At 47.3% G+C, this 22350-nt stretch overlaps 1 protein-coding gene across 1 annotated transcript in view; it reads left to right on the forward strand.

Annotated features, from left to right (window-relative positions):
• LOC123766071 (proteoglycan-like sulfated glycoprotein papilin) overlaps positions 1-22350 on the forward strand; it is a gene marked incomplete at its 5' end in the record, with an annotated part of 493143 nt that overhangs the window by 422492 nt on the left and 48301 nt on the right. Inside the window, 3 exon segments of the mRNA XM_069321077.1 lie at positions 33-201; positions 8137-8331; positions 16262-16395. Coding sequence (XP_069177178.1) covers positions 33-201; positions 8137-8331; positions 16262-16395 — 498 coding nt within the window.

A 22350-nucleotide genomic window follows, 5' to 3' on the forward strand; every position in this document is an offset into this window, starting at 1 on the left:
TTTTTCAATGTAACAATATCATTTATCTTCAGTGTCCATATGGAGTGCAGAAAAGAGTTGACTATGATGAATGTGAAAGATGTTCATGTTATGATCCATGTGACCAAGTTCGATGTAGTAATGGTACTCAGTGTGCAATTGATCTTATTGCTGGTGGAGAGGGCTCTAGAAGAAATAATTACATGGCTGTCTGTAGAAAAGGTATGTTTGCAAAGTTTCATTTATACTTAAACATTTATTTTATCTTAAACAAATAAAACCACTAACATTGAGTCCCTATAGCATTTTATTTTTACAATCAACAACCTTTATTATACTGCATAGCATTATATTATTTAGTAATTATGACGTGATATTTTGACATACAGTAGCTATAAAGTGTAGTTTATATAGTCTAGATGTAGACTAGTCACAAAAACTTGGCTGAAAATTTGACACCTAACTCACAAATTTGAAAATAAAAGAATTGGCAACATTTCAGTCTGTCCTCAACCATTATCAAGTTGTGTGCTTACAGGACTTGATAATGGTTCAACATGAACTAAAGCATCGTCAACTCCTTTATTTTGAGATTTACGGGTTGGGTGTCCTGAAGTCTTAGGTGTGTTTCTGGGAGGACATCCTTGGTAGTTCCTTTAGCTGCAACCTGGAACCTGTAAATAATCAAGCCTTAGACACATATCAGGCCTCTGAGACCCAGAACCTGATTCACAGAACAGAAAACACTACCAGAAAAAACACTCCCTTAAACAAGCACAACTTCAACACATGCAAAGTTGAATGGAGGGATTAAAGATCTAACCTACCATTTATATACTGGGCATTGGATAAGGGAAATTACCTAAAAAGTTACAGGAAAAACAAAACAAACCACTCCTCTCAAGAAACAAAATTAACATAACAAAGCAAACCATAATACAAAGCAATTAGGCAAATCATCGCCCCGACTCATCCGACTGGATCAGGTCTCCAGGGATCCTGGTTCATCATCCTCCTCACTTATAAGCCATTCACTCATAAGCTATTCCTAAATTATGTGTAGAAGAGGAAACAAGGGTGGAAATGTAGCATCATTAAGCGGCACATTTTATTACATTCAAGACTTTATTTCTGAGCTGGTCCTCCCCCATAGAAAAAACCAGCGTTGAATGTAATGAAACACCATTTTCTGGGTGAGCCCCGGAGGCTCCCTGGAGCTTATCGGGCTAATGTATATTATATTAGACCAGAAAATTAGCTAAGGAGTTCAGACCTACCAGGTACTAGCGCCAGAACCTGGCCCCTTCAGAGAGGTTTCAGGGAGCAATGGCTCTGGAAAACCCCTCTTGTGGTTGGGGTTTTCCTTATCTGCCATTAACCCTTAACATGCTAGGGGGTATAATATCCTTTCTTCCCCACAGGCGCATGTAATTTTGAAAAAAAAATATATATTTTTTCTTCCTAACCTGTTAATTTGTGTTCACTGATCACGGGAAAAAATAATAAAAAAATCATAAGTGGCATATATTACCCGCTATAGGGCGGGGAAGTCTGCCAAAAAATAGGCGCTGACTCAGCGTGCGTCCCAGGCGGTCTGTTGCTCGCCAGCTGTCAGGCTGGAGTTGCCACAAAGAGATAATTACCTAATTATTTCAATGTCTCTGATTGATTTTTCATAGTTTTTTTGCTGTAATATTATTCAATAGTGTGTAGTTTGATATATTTATATAATAAAATGAGTGAATCATTGTTGTACTCAAAAATATGGTGTGCATACTGTTGATTCAATTATGTTCATCAATCAGTGAACAAATACTTTGTCGGTTATTACACTATAAGCACAGGTTATATATAAGTATCTGCATGTTTTGTTCACTATAACGAGCCACTAAGTAGCTATTATGAGTCAAAAAGTAACAAGGAGTGACCGTCGTGTACCAGCCAGCCACTCCCGCCCTTCCTCAAGTCATCTGACTCACCCACATTCTCCTCCCACAATACTGTTTTTGCTATAATTCACTATATACAGACGTTATATATAAGTATCTACATGTTTTGTTCACCATAACTGTACATCTAAGCTTGTATGGTGAGTAAAGGCACAAAGACGTAGGACCTCACACAGTCAGCTGGTGGCTGCCGCCCTCAAGGCCAGTTGCACTAATATTTCTCCTCCAACAATACTATGTGGTGTTATTACGCTATATACACACATTATATATAAATATCTACCTGTTTTATTCACCATACTTGTACAAATAATTTGGTATGGTGCCCAAAGACCATCGTGGTAACCAGTAAACAACACCGTCGTCTGCACGGTAGCGTCGTGCAGACGACGCCACCGCCCTCACCAAAATGGCAGCTCCCAACCTTCTCTTGCTGTTTATACCCTCTATACACACGTTATATATAAGTATCTACATTTGTGTTCACCATAGCGAACCACTAAGCTGGTATGGTGAGTGCAGTCAATAAAAGGTGGCCACACACAGTCAGAAGACATCGCCACCACCCTCCCTCCCACAGCATTACTCCTCCCTCCATGGCGCACAGCACTAAATATCACCACAATCCTACTATTATCAGAACCCTGGTCAGTTTTATCAGTCAGGGGTCTTCTGTAATAATATCATCGCTACATAATTGCATGAACAAGTATATTTTGGCATTTTTAGGCGATGCTGTGGTCACAAGCTGAACAGCAGTGCTGTTAGCTCATGCTGCGTGCGTCAGGCTTGGTTGCTCACTCAATACTGAGGCCAATAACACCCGGAAGTTTGGCCCATGATTTTTTAAAAAATGGCGTCTGTTTACAAGAGCCCTGATGAAGGTGTGGTGAACCCCGTGTATCCGCGGGAAGTTTAAATCTTGCGTAGTACTCCAACACGTCATATGACGTGATGCGCAGTTGACTGGAACAACGTCCAACACGTCATATGACGTTATGCGCACTTTAAGGGTTAACCGGGGTTAGGCACCCAGAAAGGTAGGCATAACAAAACAAACCCCACATGGTAAAACACTAAAACAAAAAAACAGAGGTAGAAACTCCCTACAATCCCAAGGAAACAAGCAAATAAGCAAACATCACACTTTACTGCCCGCCGATCATCCGCGCAGCCCTCCCCGCCCCAAGAAGGGGAGGGGGGTGGGGCCCCGGACCTCACCGCGCTGGCTGCCTAGCATCAGTTCGGAAGCTAAGCTTCAACCAACGCAAAAGAAAGCCGACCGGTGGGAGGGAGGGTTGCCAGGTAGCCTCCGGGGCTCACCCAGTAAATGGCGTTTCATTACATTCAACGCTGGTTTTCTGTGGGGAGCCCCTACGGCTCCCTGGAGGATTTTACGTAGGGGCTCTGTAGGATTTTCACCCAGAAAATGGCGTTTCATTACATTCAACGCTGATTTGTTTCATTACCTTGAGTCTGTGTCATCTTGTTTGTGAAGTTGTTGGTTTCAGGAATTCCTCTTTGTTAATTTGGTCAATTCCTGTTAATATTTTGTAAGTGATGATCATATCACCTCTTTTTCTTCTATCTTCTAGTTTTGGCATGATTAATGCCTCTGATTTTTTGGGGGGAGCCGCTTTGGCTATCTGGAGCTACTTCACCACAGAAAAGGACAAGAGGGATGCACCCGGGAGGCATTCGCCATGTGCAACTCAAAACAAAGGCTAGACAACCAACAGCACCGAAGGACCCTGCAGACAACCCGGGAAACCTGAACCCTGCAACAGGGAAGAAGGGGAAACCAGATCAAACCAAAGCTCATCCCGGAACACAGAAGCTGAGGTGCGCAAATAACGGCAGAGAGCCACAACCGGACGAAGCACACGATGCACCCCTGACCTAACCAACCAAGCATCGGCAGCCAGAGGACGCCCCCTCCCCGGAAAACAGCAGTCTCAGCACCAGAAAAGGAGGAGACAGCTGCAACCGAACAAACCTACCACCAGGACGAAATGAGCACAAACCCTCTGAACCAGACGAGAGTATGAAGCTTCCTGACCTGACCCCCAGAAGCCAATGCCAACAGGAAGAGAGCCACAGAGAAACAATCCTGAACTGAAGGGGCCACTACTAACTGAGGAGAAGAGAGAAAGGAGAGCACCTGATCCAGAGATTAGGACGGCTCAATCGGCGCATGAGCAGACTGGAGGTGAAACAATGCAGGAGACAGCTTGCGGAATGGTGCCAAAGTAACATCAACCCTAAATGCAGCAGTGGTGGCTCTGCCAGTGCCGCACGATAAGAGGCAACAGTATCAGGAATAAGATGACGGGCCTGAAACAACCACAAAAGAGAGGACAACACCGCAACAGAAACCGAAGTAAACCTACGAAGGGACAAGAAAAACCAGAAGGACTGCCAGGAAACTTCATACTGACGCTGGAACGAATCATGCAGGTGGGACACCATTGAAGAAGCCACCTAATCACCATACACATGATGAGAACTTGAGTCAAAAAGATCAGATACGAAGACTAGAGAAGAAGACTGAACCAGCCACATAGCAGACCGGGTCGATCTCCTGAAAGAGCTGGAGCCACGGGAGGACCCCTGGTTCAGACACCGAGCAGGCATCACCTGAAACCAAGGCTGGGCCGGCCACCTAGGGGCCAATAGAACGACTCTTCCCTGGTAAGTCTCCAGGCCAGCCAGGACCTGGAGCAACAGCGAAACCGGGGAAAAGAGGTAAAAGTAACCCCACCTCGACCAGTCCTGCCAAAAAGCATTGATCCTTATGGCCTTGCAGTCGGGAAAGGATGCTACATAACACGGGGACAACTCGACCACGCCAATGTGAAGAAGTTCATCTCTGGGGACTTGTACGTCTGGCAGAGCCAATGGAACGAGCCGGCATCAACCGTTCATTCTGTGGACAGTGGGAATGAACCGAACAACATCCTCGCCAGGATGTTGAACACCCCCCGAACATGAACTGCCAGGAGAGCCAAACCCAGAGAACTCAGCAGATGAGTCACCCAAAGTGACCACTCCCAAAGAGCCAGGCAATGTCGGTTCAGGCAATGAACCACCAGGGAGCCGTTCGAATGGAGCCTGATCGTCGATCCGTGAGCGACCTGAACCTTCCGGAGCGACATCCACACCTCTGCGAATTCCCCGCACTGCACTGTGGGCTCGACAGAAGGATGGATCCCACTGCCCCTGGCCGGCCTGGTGAGCACTTGTCACAAAGCCCCAGAGTTCGAATTCCACAGGGCTCAGTGACCTCCATTCAGACTGTTCCTCCCATGGTTCATTGTCTCAACCTGGGAGGGTCCCCTCTTCAGTCCATGGCTCTGTGAGGCTGGTCACTTTGGGTATTTCTTCTGCTGAGTTTTTGGGATTTACATCTCTGCACCGTTCATGTTCAGTGAGTATTCACCTTTTTGACCGACGGTCTGTCTTCCTTCCTTCCTTCCTTCCTTCCTTCCTTCCTTCCTTCCTTCCTTCCTTCCTTCCTTCCTTCCTTCCTTCCTTCCTTCCTTCCTTCCTTCCTTCCTTCCTTCTTTCCTTCCTTCCTTCCTTCCTTCCTTCCTCCCTCCCTTCCTCCCTTCCTTCCTTCCTTCCTCCCTTCTTCCCTTCCTCCCTTCCTCCCTCCCTCCCTCCCTCCCTCCCTCCTCCCTCCCTCCCTCCCTCCCTCCCTCCCTCCCTCCCTCCCTCCCTCCCTCCCTCCCTCCCTCCCTCCCTTCCTGTCTCGTTTCCACGGAATGGACCGTCAACGCCAATTTCCTCCTCTAGCTTTGTCGGACATTCGGGCACGCGGACGTCAACCTCTCTTCATGACAGTGTGATCTCGGTGCATGCCTCTATTTCCTTTTGGCTGGATTAGTTGAGTTAGGGTACATTTACCTCTTTTTTCTCGGTCTCGCTGGAGTTGTACAAGGGCAGAGTGATTCTTTTGGCTCCTTGTTGGCCAGCCCAGCCTTTGTTCCAGGCATTCACTTAGTTACATTCACCTAGTTGTGCTTGCGGGGGTTGAGCTCTGCTCTTTCGGCCCGCCTCTCAACTGTCAATCAAGGAAGCAGCCCATAACAGCTGTCTAACTCCCAGGTATATATTTACTGCTAGGTAACAGGAGCATCAGGGTGAAAGAAACTCTGCCCATTTTGATTTTGCCATCACCGTGTTGGGTCCGGAGATCAAACCCGGACCCCTAGGATTACAAGTCCAGAGCACCGTCCACTCAGCTGTCATGCCCCCTAGCATCCCCCTAGCAGCATCAGGTGCTGCTTTCTCGGTGTCAGAACCCTTGTGTCCCGCCTCCCTGGCAAGTATGTCTATTTGTCCTTCTCTGTGGGCAGTTGACTTCAGGGAGCCAATGGAGCTCCCCACAGAAAATCAGCGTTGAATGTAATGAAACGCCAGTTTCTGGGTGAGCCCTGAAGGCTCCTTGACACCCTCCCTCCCCAGGTCAGTGGTGTACCTGGTTGATACCTGGTTGATGGGGTTCTGGGAGTTCTTCTACTCCCCAAGCCCGGCCCGAGGCCAGGCTCGACTTGTGAGAGTTTGGTCCACCAGGCTGTTGCTTGGAGCGGCCCGCAGGCCCACATACCCACCACAGCCCGGTTGGTCCGGCACTCCTTGGAGGAATAAATCTAGTTTCCTCTTGAAAATGTCCACGGTTGTTCCGGCAATATTTCTTAAGCTTGCTGGGAGGACGTTGAACAACCTGCGGACCTCTGATGTTTATACAGTGTTCTCTGATTGTGCCTATGGCACCTCTGCTCTTCATTGGTTCTATTCTACATTTTCTTCCATGTCGTTCACTCCAGTACGTTGTTATTTTACTGTGTAGATTTGGTACTTGGCCCTCCAGTATCTTCCAGGTGTATACTATTTGATATCTCTCTCGTCTTCTTTCTAGTGAGTACATTTGGAGGGCTTTGAGACGATCCCAATAATTTAGGTGCTTTATTGCATCTATGCGTGCCGTATATGTTCTCTGTATTCCCTCTATTTCAGCAATCTCTCCTGCTCTGAAGGGGGAAGTGAGTACTGAGCAGTACTCAAGACGGGACAACACAAGTGACTTGAAGAGTACAACCATTGTGATGGGATCCCTGGATTTGAAAGTTCTCGTAATCCATCCTATCATTTTTCTGGCTGTCGCAATATTTGCTTGGTTATGCTCCTTAAACGTTAGGTCGTCAGACATTATTATTCCCAAATCCTTTACATGCTGTTTTCCTACTATGGGTACATTTGATTGTGTTTTGTACTCTGTATTATGTTTAAGGTCCTCATTTCTACCGTACCTGAGTACCTGGAATTTATCACTGTTAAACATCATGTTATTTTCTGATGCCCAGTCGAAAACTTTGTTAATATCAGCTTGAAGTTTTTCAATGTCCTCAGCCGAGGTAATTTTCATACTGATTTTTGTGTCATCTGCAAAGGATGATACGAAGCTGTGACTTGTATTTTTGTCTATATCTGATATGAGAATAAGGAAAAGCAGCGGTGCAAGGACTGTACCCTGAGGTACAGAGCTTTTTTTTTTACAGAGCTGTATTTCTCAGTAAAGAACTGAAGCCTTTCGGCCTGGGCACTCCACCATGGCTCCTCCCTCCCCCCAACGAGGAGGGAGGTGGGAGCAAAATAGAGGTGGGCTAGTTTCACAAAGTTTGTTGTTTTTATTATTATTTGGGGAGTTCTTTTAGCATTTTGGGGGCTTTAGGTTTGTTTTAAAACCAAGCAGTGGTTTGTTTTCATTTGCCTATCTTCCTGGTGATGGCAAAGATGACATCTTTTAAATGTAAAGTGATCATAGGCCATCACTTCTTGCGCCTCTCAAGGGGGGCCACGTTCTGGCTCGTGGTTCCCGGTAAGCACAAAGAACTCTGCAACTGATGATGCTTGGTAATATGGTACTTAATCAGTGATGATAGCTTCAGGGAGCCTCTGGGGCTCACCCAGACTCTGGCTTTTCATTACATTCAACACTGGGTTTTTTATTTTTGGATGCTAAATGTAGGATTTTGAAATGCTAGCTACTGCAGTAACTCGGTAAACTAAATTTTGTATAAAAATAATAAAAGACTTAAGGATATAAAGCAAAATTTTACTTATAAATATAGAAAAGTTTTAAAGTTTTAAATATAAAGCTGGATGCAAAATTGTTCATATGGCCTTTAACATTGTTTTGTTACAGTTAATAAACCTGGGGAGTGTCCAAAGACAAGTGGAAGAACTTACCAGTGTGAGAATGGTTGTGAGAATGATGCCAGTTGCTATGGAGACCAGAAATGTTGCTACACTGGATGTGGCTACACATGTGTAGCTCCTGTACAAGATGATCAGCAGCCTGCTTACTCCCCCCCTCCTGTGTTCACCACAATACCAGCTGGTAAGTTTACTACCTGGTTGTGATTTAATTGTATAATTCAGGTTTATAACTGAATTATATAATTCAGGTTTTAAGTGTCAACTTCAGATAACTGAAGTTGACACTTAAATAATTTGTATAGTTATATATATAAGGATTTAAATATTTGTTCATTTATGTTTTATCTTTTATGTATAAAGTTTGTTTTCTATCCAAGTAGGCATAAATAAAGTAGAACTAATATAACAGCCTCAATTATTAACAGTATCAAAATAGACAGTAAACTCTGTACTATAGATAAATTTGATTAAATACAGCATGTAAAAGGTGTGCAATAGAAAAAACTGTTAGGGGCCAGATTTTCATAAAGCTAATTTTGAAGGAGCAAGAGGTTTCTTGGGAAGGGAAGAGTGGGTGGACCTGAACATGGCACTTGGGATGCCCTTAGGACGTGATGTGTGTCTAGCAGTGTGTGGCATGACAATGGATTATAATGTAGATTAAAATTTCAACAAATATAAAAACATTTTTAGTAAAGCTCAGGAACATAGTACATATACCATATAAATTGTATAGGTCAAATAACAATAAACCAAAATGATTAACCCGGGATTGATAATCTTATCCAAAAGAAGAACACTACTGTATATACAAGCAAATTAAAAATACAGAAGTCTGGCCAAAACAACAATTTGTGAAACTAACAAAAAATGTTAATAATAAGCTAAACAAAATTATGAAGTATGCATAGAAAAGCAAGCAAAGAGGAGCAATGGCCTATAGGCACCACCACGTAATTGGAGGCAATCTATGTCTGCCATCTACTAGGTCAGGCGGCACCCAGAAAGGTAGGAATTCCAAAACAAACTACAACTGGTTCAAAATTGCAAACCGAAAGCCGAGCTAGCAAGCACAACTCTCCAATTGAAAATGAGCAAACAAGCATGACGTCACCACAGCCACCATGCCGCTGTCTGCACAACTCTCCCCTCCCCAGCAGGGAAAAGGGGGGTTCCCAGACCTCCCGTGCCTGCTATCCAACCCCCAGTTCAGAGGCTGTTGTGTTTGGTGGCATTCGATCGACTCTGGCTCCATCCTTTTAAGCAGTTCTGTACATAGCGGTGTTGTTCTACTGTGTGGTGGTGTGTGAGCCAGGAGTAACACAAGAGTACTGGGGCTGCATGTGCCTAGGGCCACCTCCCTTATATGTCCCGGGAGACTACCTCCGTGTGGTTCTTTTGCTGCTCGGTGATTGCCCTTCCTTGGGGGTCAGCTGGGGTTGTTCTTACTCCTATTTGACCTTGGGTAGGAGGTAGTATCATCGCTGGCTGGGGCGCAAGGTACTGTGCAGCTATCTGATATACGCATAGCGGCTGGTTCTGTTCCCCTGAAGACGTGCTTTTAGGTTTTTTCTTTTTCTTTTCTTTTCTTTTGCCTGGTGGGAGGGGGGGGGTTTGCCTGGTGTGGCTGTAGAACCACTTGTATGATTTTGGTGGCCCTCTGCTAGGTCCCCGTGATTGCACGTCGCAAGGGTTCAGATTTTAGTTTGTTTGCTTGGTAGCTCTGGGATAACTAGTTAGCAGTACTTAGCAGTACTGGGCTTCCCTTAGCAGTCAACCTAAGGGCCCTGGAAAAGCCCATTGGGGCTCATTGGTTTGATGGAGGAGACCTCTGAGTCCCACCTTGCATCGTGCAAATTTGAAGGTTGCTCTGTTCCCTTGTCTCCGGGTGACGTTCACCATCTTTGCCTCCGCCATGCTGCTTGTTGGGTCTACGACACCTTTGACCCAAAGTCTTGTGAGTGGTGTTCTGTGCCAAACCAGTGTACTCCAGTTCACCCAGTCCGATAATATGGTTGATCGGGTGCAGGCAGCATCTGTGTTGCATGTGCGGTTGCTGAACGTAAAGGTTGCATGTGTGGTTGTCCCCATGGCTGCCCTACTTTGGTTATAGGGACCCAAACTCTGGGGTGTTAGTCGCTTCGACTGTGGTTTCGTCTGCGCCCCTTTGTCCTTCCCCATGTTGCTGTTTATCGTGCTCCCCCTCCTCCCCCCGGCACTGCCTCCCGGCTCCCAAACGTCTGATGGTTTCGGAGTCGGGGCAGGGTTTTCTTGGTGGTGAGACTCGGGCAGCTTTGCAGACTCCCCCTTCCGGATCGACGGCAAAGGCATTCAAGCCTGTTTCTCCATGCAGGGTTTTAGGTAGCACAAATGGGCCCTGTCCATACCTGCTTTTCCAGTGAGCTCTGCCTTTTCTCCAGAGGCAGAGGGTTTGGAAGACGCCTTCGTCCCGGGTTATGACGTGGAGGATCCCAGAGTTGGAGAGGAGTCGACTTGGGGGGCTTGGGCCCCGTTTGACCCCACTTTGGTGTTGGTACCCTCGGCATGGGGCTTGTTGTTATAGGGGGAGGGGTTTTCATATTCCCCTCCCTGTACGAGTTTGATGTGGGTTCAACTCCTCCCCGGATTTGGTTCCAGGTTCCCTTGGGTTCCTCAGTTCCCTCCTTCCGGAGGTTTTTGGCATCCGCATCCTGCCGAGGGAGGTACTTTAGACCCTTGCAGCTTACCTCCTGCGAGACCTGGATTACGCCTCAATAGTGGATCCTTCTTCTTTTAAGTTTGGCTCCTCCTTTTCTTACTGGGTACGTTACGAGGTACCAGAGTCTTCCTGGCTGGCAGACTGCCCTTTCTTTTCGATGGGGGCTTGGCATGCATTCTGTCAGACCAGCATGCTTGAATTGGGGAGATGACTATGGTCCTTCAGGTTTATCTGGGGGGCAAGTTTGAGCACCTCAATGCATTGCTTGTTTGCCCCCATGCTTTCTCGCAATATCGGCCTGGTGCAGCTTCATATGCATGTTCCCTTCCTTTCGGCTTCCCTGGTGACCAAGGATTTGCTTGCCCGTGGGCATTTGGCTTCGGTCTTGAGCTTCTTTTTTCTGCTGGAGCTCTCTTCCGACTGCTCAAGGAGGATGTGGAGGAGCTGGGTTCCGGGCTGGTGTCCCATGTGATGGCCTTGGCAGTGCAGGCATTGGCTGCCTTGAAGTTGTATGCACCAATTTTGAAGGAGACGTTGTCTCTGTTCTTAGTTTCTCACCTTGCGTTCAGACAAGCAGTGCTTGTCTACTCTTTGGAATCTGCTTAGGCCCTAGTTCTAAGATTTTCATCCCCTTTCTGGGGGGAGCCCCGTCAGCTCCCCGGAGCTATCCAGGCTGAATGGATATGTATAATTTTCTGGCATCAGTCAAAGTGCTAGAAGTTCTTGCCTACCGGGGATCACGACGGTTGTGCTATTTCCTGAGCCTCCTAGGCTCTGTCTTCTCTATGTTTGCTCCTGTTGGTGGAGTCTGCCTCCGCCACGTGGCTTCCTAGTGCTTTCCGCTTCCTATCTCCTCTGACATTGATCAGGATCTTTTTCATGTCTGTGGCTCCTTTGGGTACTCAGCTTCCTCCTGTGTCCCCCTGTGTATACGAACATCAGGGCATATGAACTGATCAGGATCTTTTTCATGTCTGTGGCTCCTTTGGGTACTCAGCTTCCTCCTGTGTCCCCCTGTGTATACGAACATCAGGGCATATGAATAGAGGAACTGCAGAGGGCCTATTGGCCCATACGAGGCAGCTCCTATTTATTACCACCCAATCCCACTCTCATATATATATATATATATATATATATATATATATATATATATATATATATATATATATATATATATATATATATATATATATATATATATATATATATATATATATATATATATATATATATATATATATATATATATATATGAGAGTGGGATTGGGTATATATATATATATATATATATATATATATATATATATATATGAGAGTGGGATTGGGTATATATATATATATATATATATATATATATATATATATATATATATATATATATATATATATATATATATATATATATATATATATATATATATATATATATATATATATATATATATATATATATATATATATATATATATATATATATATATATATATATATATATATATATATATATATATATATATATATATATATATATATATATATATATATATATATCTCCTAGGCTCCTAGGCTCCTAGAGCCTAGGAGTGGGATGTCCATCCCACTCTTGACATAATCGTGGGCCCCCACCTCCGCCACGTTACGCGGTAATTGGTTCAACACATCAACGGACATCAACCGGTTACTGTACCAGTATTTCCTCAAATCTTTCCTAAATCTACACTTCTCCAATTTATACCCCTTGTTTCGTGTACAAAATGTGCCACAAGGGTGGCATGTGCCATCCTTGGTCACTGCTCCATCCTTGTTTACTCTCTAACCCGCTTGGCAGGGTTGCGTCGATGGTTCCTAACAGGGGTGTTTTGGTGTGGTGTTATGTTTAGTTACCTTGCGTGTGTCTTCAGTGACCTTCCTTTGTCCATGTATCTTGTTCTTTGTTGTCCTGTGGGGCTCTGCCCCGCATTTCGGTGCTTTTGGTTTCGTTGTCGGCACCAGGGTTTTTTCTCTATCTGGACACTCATTCCTTGCCTATCTTCAGTGCCTGGCTGCACCCTGCTGTCCATGAGGTCCCTCAGGTATGTACGCCCTCCACTCCACTGCACATTTTGTGGTTGGTCATGTGCATTACTTCCTGGCCGCTTCTTGGTCCGTATTCGGGATTTTCCTTGCCTCTTTCCATTTTTCCTCCTCCTATGCTACACTTGTCTGTGTATCTGGGTCAGTGCTTCTTGACTATCCTGATGTTGGGTGCTCGGGTGGGCCTCTGTCCATGTTTAGTTCCCTGCCTTTGGACTTCTCAGGCGTTCCGTTTTGGTACTGAGTTCTTACGATTTTTCTTTGTGACTTACTGCAGGCTTCGGTGTTGCACTGTCTTATGGGAGGTTGTGGACTTCCGGTCCGCCGCTCCTGCCTTACTGGTTTCTTTTCTTGGAACTGTAAGCTGGGTTCCGGTCCTGGCTCCAGCTTTTCTTTGTTCCTTTTCCGGAATGGGTGTGTTTGTTTGCGGTTCATGTCCTGCGTAGTTCTCCTTTTGGATGCCTCAGGGACCCGTGCGTCTTCCTTCCCTACTGGAGCCGGTTATGTTACTCCTTAAGGTTGTGGGGTCACTGTTTTTCAATTCGCATTTTGCGCTTTCGTTCGCGGTGCTTGTTTCTTGTCATTTATGTCAGCACTGTTGGGTTAGTTGTTGGTCTCCCACCTGCGTATTTCGTCTCGGGGGCGGTGTGTGGTTTTCCTGGCAGTCCTTCCAGTTTTCCTATGACTGCAAAGGGTCCTTCGGTCTCTGATAGGGTTGGCTTGTGTTCCCTTCGGGGTTGTTCTGGGACTGTCGTCTGGGACCGTGTCCTGTCATCTCGTCTTGGGTGGTGCTGGTGGAGCCGCTCCTGCTTGCATTCGATGTTGCGGTTCGTTCTGCTCCATTCCACTTGCTGTCCTAGGCGTTGTTTCACCTCCGACCTGCTCTTGAGTTCTGGTGCCGTCCTGGTCGTTGGCCTGGGTACCCAGGTCTATTTTCTTCTCGTTTTGGTCTTTGGGTTGCTGTTTGCTTGGTCGGGCCGGGGGGGTGCTTTCTTTGTTGTTTGGTTGCATTTTTTTTTTTTTTTGCTGTTCTCTGCGCATCTTGGCCTCTGGGGTCGTGGACGCGTTTTGATTGTTCGTGTTCCCTTCTTCCCTCATTCCTGTTTGGGGGTTCGGTTCTGCAGGGTCTTTGTTTCATTTGTGGTCTTGGTTTTTTAGGTTAGGGCGCATGGCGTCCGCCTCCCTGATCCTTCCCTCTTTTCCTTATCTGTAGTGAGGTAACTCTGGGGAGCCGACGGGGCTCCCCCCAGAAAACTAGCGTTGAATGTAATGAAACGCCATTTTCTGGGTGAGTCCCAGAGGCTCCCCGGCATCCCTCCCTCCCTCCGGTCAGCGGCGTTTTTCTCACTTTTTGACATCCAGCCTAAGAACTGAAGGTTGGGCCGCGGGCGGGTGAATCTGGGGCTCCACCTTCCCCCTCCCGGAGAGGAGGGGGGGTGGCCAGACAGCGGTGCGACGACATGATTACGTTATGCTAGTTTGCTAATTTTCGTTTGGGGACTTCTGTCCACTTGTTCAGCCTTTGGTCGCAATAGTTTTACCAGAATAAGGATTGGTTTTGGGGCACCTACCTTTCTGGGTGCCTGTCCCGGTCGATGGCAGACATAAAATGCTCCCAACCACAGGGGGGTCGCTATAGGCCATTGCTCCTCGTGCCTCTCTTGAGAGGGGCCAGGTTCTGGCTCGTGGTAGGCAAGAACTCCATGCATTGACTGATGCTAGAAAGATATACATATCCATTCAGCCTGGATAGCTCCCAGGAGCGTCCGGGACTCACCCAGAAAATGGCATTTCAGTTTCATTATATTCAACGCTGGTTTTTTTCTGGGCGAGCCCCAGAGGCTCCCAGAAGCTATCCAAACTGATATGTGCAATATTATTTTGGTGTCATCAGTCCTGGGAGTTCTGAATGCCTACCGGGGACCACGAGCCAAAACCTGGTCCCCTCAGAGAGGCGCAGGGAGTAATGGCCATATGAGCACTCTACATTTTGTTTATCATGTCTACCATCAACCAGGGATACCACCAGAAAGGTAGGCAAATTAATGCAAACCCTCTACTGGTGAAAATTGCAACCTGCGTCTGAACAGAACCAAAGAACTTCCCCCAAAAGAAAACGAACAAGCAAGCAAATCGTCATCCATCTAACACGCCTACTTGTTAGCGCTCACCCCCACCCCTCTCCTTCTCCCAAGAGGGGGAAGGCTTGGAGGAGGGGGAAGCTTGCTCATGCAAGCCAGCAGCTTGCTGTTCACTCTACCCCAGTTTGTAGAGTGATAAAAACTATCAACCAGAGGAAGGGAGGGTGTCAGGGAGCCTCCAGGGCTTGCCCAGAAAATGGCATTTCATTACATTTAATACTGGTTTTCTGTGGGGTGCCCTGATGGCTCCCTGAGGTTAACTACCCACAGATAAGAAAAATTAAAGTTAGGGACTAACCCAGGAGGGAGCAGAACTGCAAGTCTCAAGATGAAGATGAGACTGCAGACTGCGACAGATGTCCCAAGGTCAAAAAAGGCTAGAGAAAGCCTGGAGCAATCACAAGAAATCTGGCGGCCAGGACCCTGTTCGAGAACCAAAACTTCTGTATCCAAATGTTGACTCAAGACATAGTACCAAAAACAGCAGCCAGAGCAGCATACTTATATGACCATTGCTCCCTGCACCTCTCTAAGGAGACCAGGTTCTGGCTTGTGGTCCCCAATAGGCATTCAGAACTCCAGGGACTGATGACACCAAACTAACATAGCACGAGCCAGTTTGGATAGCTTCAGGAAGCCGACAGGGCTCCCCACAGAAAAGCGTATAAAACTGGGATACACTTGATTTATCTGAGGGCCACCAACCCTAGTGGCCTCGATGAGGACAGTCAGTTTTAAACTTCCTGTCCTTGTTTTAAAATTAACAATGTTTTAAATTTATCAACACAAAATAAAACATGGAACAATAGAGATAAATTTATATGTTTAGATTTAGGAAAGACCTGGGTAACAACTGGTTTGGAAATAGGATTGTTGATTTATGGTATAAATTACTAGGTAACATAATAGATGTGAAATTACTAGATTGCTTCAAACCATAGATTAAACATTTATATGAATGAGTTTGGTGGATATAGATATGGGTCAATAGGCTTTCTATAGTTTCATTCACTCACATGTTCCTATGAATATTGTTTTATTTAGCATGCAATGAAATACAAAATTTTAATTTCAAATAATTTATTGATACTAAAAAAATTTTGCAATACACAGAGAAATGCTAATAAAAGGTATGTCAGTGTTGTTTTAAGTCTGTTAAATTGGCAGAAATTATTGATGCATTCAATATTCTTCAGTTACAGGTCAAGCACCTCGCATTGTGCAGTTTGATACTAAAGTTAGCAGCGAAGAAAATGATGTAGTTGTGTTGAAATGTGTGGCTGAAGGCTCCCCGACACCGACCATCATTTGGTACCGTGGTTCATATGCGGTCAGTGCTACCATCTTTATAACATTGCTTTGTTATTGTTTTTATTTTGTATTTGGCTTACATTGTATTAGATCATTATGTTTGCCTTAACCCTAAATAATCATTATTCTTTTAGGTGAATTTATAATCAGGGCAGTTCATGTACAGCATATTTGCTGGAAGCTTTGATTAGGTGATTAACAACTCAAGTGCGCCATATTATAATATGACACCCCGTGGTGTGCCAGAAAAAATTATTTATCCAAAATTATTTTCTCTTCATATATTGTTTAAATGTGGTCTCTAATCACGGGAAACTTAAATAAAATACAGTGGAACTTCAACTTATGAATACTTACAAATTACTACTTACAAATTTTTCGAGTTACGGCCCCAATTTCGTCGGAAAATTCTATTCGACTTACGATCTTTGCCGCGACTTGCAACTTTGTTGATACAAGTATGGATCAACCAAGCGCGTGGTTCCTGGTGGCACGGGTGATTGCCCTTGAGTTTACCCATGTCTCCCGCTTAGAGACAATCGCACTTGAATATTGCATTTGTGAGGGCAACTGGATGGTTGGATGGTGAGGGGACTGGATGGATACATGGTGAGTGGATGGGATAGATGGATCGTGAGGGGACTGGATGGACGGATTGTGAGGGGACTGGATGGATGGATGGTGAGGGGACTGGATGGTGGGAGAACTGAATGGATGGATGGTGGGGGAACTGGATGAACCCTCCTCCTCACTCTCCCCATACACCAACACCGCTCCTCCCTCCCCTGGTCGGGAGGGAGGGACGCTCCCCAGGGAGCCGGTCGGCCGAGCGGACAGCACGCTGGACTTGTGATCCTGTGGTCCTGGGTTCGATCCCAGGCGCCGGCGAGAAACATTGGGCAAAGTTTCTTTCACCCTATGCCCCTGTTACCTAGCAGTAAAATAGGTACCTGGGTGCTAGTCAGCTGTCACGAGCTGCTTCCTGGGGGGTGGAGGCCTGGTCGAGGACCGGGCCGCGGGGACACTAAAGCCCCGAAATCATCTCAAGATAACCTCAAGATAACCCCCATACACCAACACCGCTTCTCCCTCTCCCCATACACCAACACCACTCCTCCCTCTCCCCATACACCAACACCGCTCCTCCCTCTCCCCATACACCAACACCGCTCCTCCCTCTCCCCATACACCAACACCGCTCCTCCCTCTCCCCATACACCAACACCGCTCCTCCCTCTCCCCATACACCAACACCGCTCCTCCCTCTCCCCATACACCAACACCGCTCCTCCCTCTCCCCATACACCAACACCGCTCCTCCCTCTCCCCATACACCAACACCGCTCCTCCCTCTCCCCATACACCAACACCGCTCCTCCCTCTCCCCATACACCAACACCGCTCCTCCCTCTCCCCATACACCAACACCGCTCCTCCCTCTCCCCATACACCAACACCGCTCCTCCCTCTCCCCATACACCAACACCGCTCCTCCCTCTCCCCATACACCAACACCGCTCCTCCCTCTCCCCATACACCAACACCGCTACTCCCTCTCCCCATACACCAACACCGCTTCTCCCTCTCCCCATACACCAACACCGCTCCTCCCTCTCCCCATACACCAACACCGCTCCTCCCGCCCCATACACCAACACCGCTCCTCCCTCTCCCCATACACCAACACCGCTCCTCCCTCTCCCCATACACCAACACCGCTCCTCCCTCTCCCCATACACCAACACCGCTCCTCCCTCTCCCCATACACCAACACCGCTCCTCCCTCTCCCCATACACCAACACCGCTCCTCCCTCTCCCCATACACCAACACCGCTCCTCCCTCTCCCCATACACCAACACCGCTCCTCCCTCTCCCCATACACCAACACCGCTCCTCCCTCTCCCCATACACCAACACCGCTCCTCCCTCTCCCCATACACCAACACCGCTCCTCCCTCTCCCCATACACCAACACCGCTCCTCCCTCTCCCCATACACCAACACCGCTCCTCCCTCTCCCCATACACCAACACCGCTCCTCCCTCTCCCCATACACCAACACCGCTCCTCCCTCTCCCCATACACCAACACCGCTCCTCCCTCTCCCCATACACCAACACCGCTCCTCCCTCTCCCCATACACCAACACCGCTCCTCCCTCTCCCCATACACCAACACCGCTCCTCCCTCTCCCCATACACCAACACCGCTCCTCCCTCTCCCCATACACCAACACCGCTCCTCCCTCTCCCCATACACCAACACCGCTCCTCCCTCTCCCCATACACCAACACCGCTCCTCCCTCTCCCCATACACCAACACCGCTCCTCCCTCTCCCCATACACCAGCACCGCTCCTCCCTCTCCCCATACACCAACACCGCTCCTCCCTCTCCCCATACACCAACACCGCTCCTCCCTCCCCTCTTCCCTCCTCACCGTCTCCTACACGTCAGCAAGAATCCTCAGAGAAGATAAAGTGTAGTTAAATGTTTACTTATGTTATTATGGTTTACATTTATACCTAATTGTTTTGCATATGAAAAATATGAGTAGTATTCTTTGTCATATGTATTTTTAAGTTAATATTTTTGGGTGTGTGGAACGGATTAATTCAATTTACATTATTACTTATGGGGAAAATTTGTTTTGAGTTACGAATTTTCGAGTTACTGCTAGTCTCTGGGAACGGATTAAATTTGTAAATGGAGGTACCAAAGTATTGTATGTAATGATGATCTTTAGCTATGATGGAGCTGAGAAGTTGAGCAATTTATGGGCGCTGAGTGAGTAGGCGCCTAGGCACACTTGACCTGCCACCAAATCTAACGGCAGTTACTGCGATTATAATTTTTCAAAATTATTTCAATGTCTCTCTCATTTGTTTCTTCTGATATTTTACGGTATTATTATTCAAAGGTGTGTAATTTGTGGAATTTATATAGTTAACCCTTAAACCGCTAACTGTTAAATCAACATCCCCAGGGCACTCAAGAAAAAAAAATGTTCTGAAAAAAATAATTTTTTCCTATGACACTGTTAATTAGCCTTCAGGAAGCACAAAAATCTAAATACAAATTCTTCAGCTCTTATGGTTTAGCTGTAGTGGCCTGGAGAAGTTGCATATTTTTAGTTGAGGTGCCGCATAGGAATAAATTCGTGGATTTATTTTCATTGTTTCTCAATTTATTTATTTAGTTTTCTAGGGGAAGCCCCGTCAGCTCCCCAGAGCTATCAAGGCTGAATGGATATGTATAACTTTCTGGCATCAAAGTGCTAGGAGTTCTTGCCTACCAGGGACCACGTGCCAGAACCTGGCTCTCTCAGGTTGCACAAGGAGCAATGGTCTATAGAAACCCCCCTTGTGATTGGAAGCATTCTATGTCTGTCATGGACCGGGATAGGCACCCAGAAAGGTAGGCGCCCCAAAACAAACCCCTATTCTGGTGAAAATATTGCTACCAAAAGTCGAACGAGTGGACAGAACGCCCCAAACAAAATTATCAAACTAACATGACGTCATCACGTCGCCGCGCCAGCGTCTGCACAACCCCCCTCCCCGGGAGGGGGAAGGGGGAGCCCCAGACCCTCCATACCGGCGATCCAACTTGCAGTTCTTGGCTGATGGATTTACTGGCTGGTTGAGTGCCTCTGGCTCCGGTTTTTGTTTCAGTTCTGTGCCTTGTGGTGTGGACTGTGTCTACCGGTGGGGTGTGAGCCAGGAGTGAGATTCCACGATACTCGGGCTGCATGCGCCTAGGGCTCTCTTCCCTAGGTGCCCTAAAAATACTGCCCTTGGGGCTTGGGGCCACCTTGCACAAGTCACCTTGGGTTATACCTCCGATGTGTCCTTTACTGTTCGGTACTGGACCGCCCTATCTTGAGAAGTTATCTTGAGATGATTTCGGGGCTTTAGTGTCCCCGCGGCCCGGTCCTCGACCAGACCTCCACCCCCAGGAAGCAGCCCGTGACAGCTGACTAACTCCCAGGTACCTATTTACTGCTAGGCAACAGGGGCATTCAGGGTGAAAGAAACTTTGCCCATTTGTTTCTTCTAGGAGCCTAGGAGCATTTGTTTCTTCTAGTTTCAGCCTAGGAGTCGGCTGGGGTTTTGTTGCCCTGGTTTGTCTCTGAGTAGGAGGTTGTTTTCGTCACTGGTAGGGGTGCGGGGTACTGCACAGCTAGTTTTTACCAATAACAGTGGCCGTCTCTGTTCCACCTGGGTACGTTGTCCTTTTGCGGGATTTTTCTTTTGTTTTTGTTTTCGTCTGGTGGGGGTCTGCTTTTCTGGTCCCCCTTTACTGTTCTAGGTGTTTTTATTTTGAAATTTTCTGTTGGTGGTACTCCCCGCTTGGCCCCCGTGAGTGGACACATCCCAGGGGTTCAGCTTTTAGAAGTTTGTTTGGTAGACTTGGGCGCAGGTTCGCAGTACCCTACGTGGGCTTCCCTTAGTGTGTACCCAAGGCTAAGGACCCTGGAAAACCCCACAGGGGCTCCATGGTCCTATGGCTGTGTCCCCGGAGTCCTCCCTCGCATCTTGCGAGTTTACCGGTTGCTCTGTCCCCTTGTCTCAGGGTGACACTCACCGGTTGTGCCTCCGCCATGCTGCCTGTTGGGTCATTGTTTCTTATAACCCAGAGTCTTGTGACGGGTGTTGTCGGTACGTGTTCTCGTTCACCCAGGCTTCAGGTCATGATAATCAGGTGCAGGCGGCTGCGGCGTTGCTTGCTTGTTAGTTGCTGCAGCGCTCTTGGTTGTTTGCAGCTCCAGATGCCTCGAAGCTGCCCTGTTTTGGTTGTTGGGGTTCGGAATTGTGGGGGGGGGGGGGAGAGTCACTTCGGCTCTGGCTCCTTCCGCCCCTCGTACTTTCCCTTCTGTTCTGCACACTTCCTCCCTTGCTTCTGGCTCCGAACTGTAGGCGGGTTTCGAGGTTGGAGCGGGGTCTGGTTGGGTTGAGACTCGGGTGGTCTCGGGGTGTTTTTCCTCTTACGAGGTGGCGGCGGAGGCATTCGAGTCGGTTCCTCCAGCCATGCCATGTGGGTCTGACCAGTGGGCTCCCTTCCTTAGTGTTTGTACGGCTGCCCCGGCTTTTCCTTGTTAAGCTGGGGCTTTGGGGGTGCGGCTTGGCCCTGGGTCTTTCTGTAGAGGTTCCCGGGATTGGGAAGGGGTTGCCTGGGGGGCTTTTAGCCACGTTTGCCCCTCTTGGGTCTTTGTACCCTCGGTGAGGGACTGGCAGTTCCTCAGAGTGGGGTTGTTCCTTCCCCCTCTGTGTTCATGTTGGTTTCGGGTCTACCCCTCCCTGGGTTAGGTTCAGTGTCCCTTCAGGTTCGTCGGTCCCGTAATTCCTGGGGGTGTTTCACCCCCTTTTCCTTACCCTTTTTGCGCTTACATCACGATACTGCTCCCTTCGTATCACTGTCCCTGCGTGCCCCTTGATCAGGGGTATATTTTTGTCCATATGTACCTCCGTGCGTTTGTGCTGGTTTGTCGTGGTTCTCGTTAGTTCTCACTTCCCTTTGTACCTTCCATTATTATTGGAACGTCTGTTGACTTCCGATGTGGTTTCCCTCTGGTCCTTTATCGGCCTCGTTGGTTTCCTTCCGTCCTCTGTCTTCTTTTGCTTCAGTTTCGCCTTGTTTTGTTTTCGCGTCATCTCTACTTCCAGTTTCAACGTTCCTTGTCTTCGTTACATACACCTTCCTGGTGTTTGAACGGGGGGCGAGCTGCACAGATATGCGGCGCTGCACATGTGACGTCATGCTCATTTGCTCATTTTCACTTGGGGAGTTCTGTCCACTCGCTACCTTCTTTAGTTGTTTTAACCAGAATAGGGGTTTCTTTTGAGGCTTTTACCTTTCTGGGTGCTTGGCCCTGACGATGGCAGACTTAGAATGCTCCTAATCCCATGTGCATTTCTATAGGCCATTGCTCCTCATGCCTCTCTGAGGGGGCCAGGATCTGGCTCGTGGTCC

Source organism: Procambarus clarkii, chromosome 9, assembly GCF_040958095.1.
Source record: "Procambarus clarkii isolate CNS0578487 chromosome 9, FALCON_Pclarkii_2.0, whole genome shotgun sequence".
Taxonomy (NCBI): Eukaryota; Metazoa; Arthropoda; class Malacostraca; order Decapoda; family Cambaridae; genus Procambarus; species Procambarus clarkii.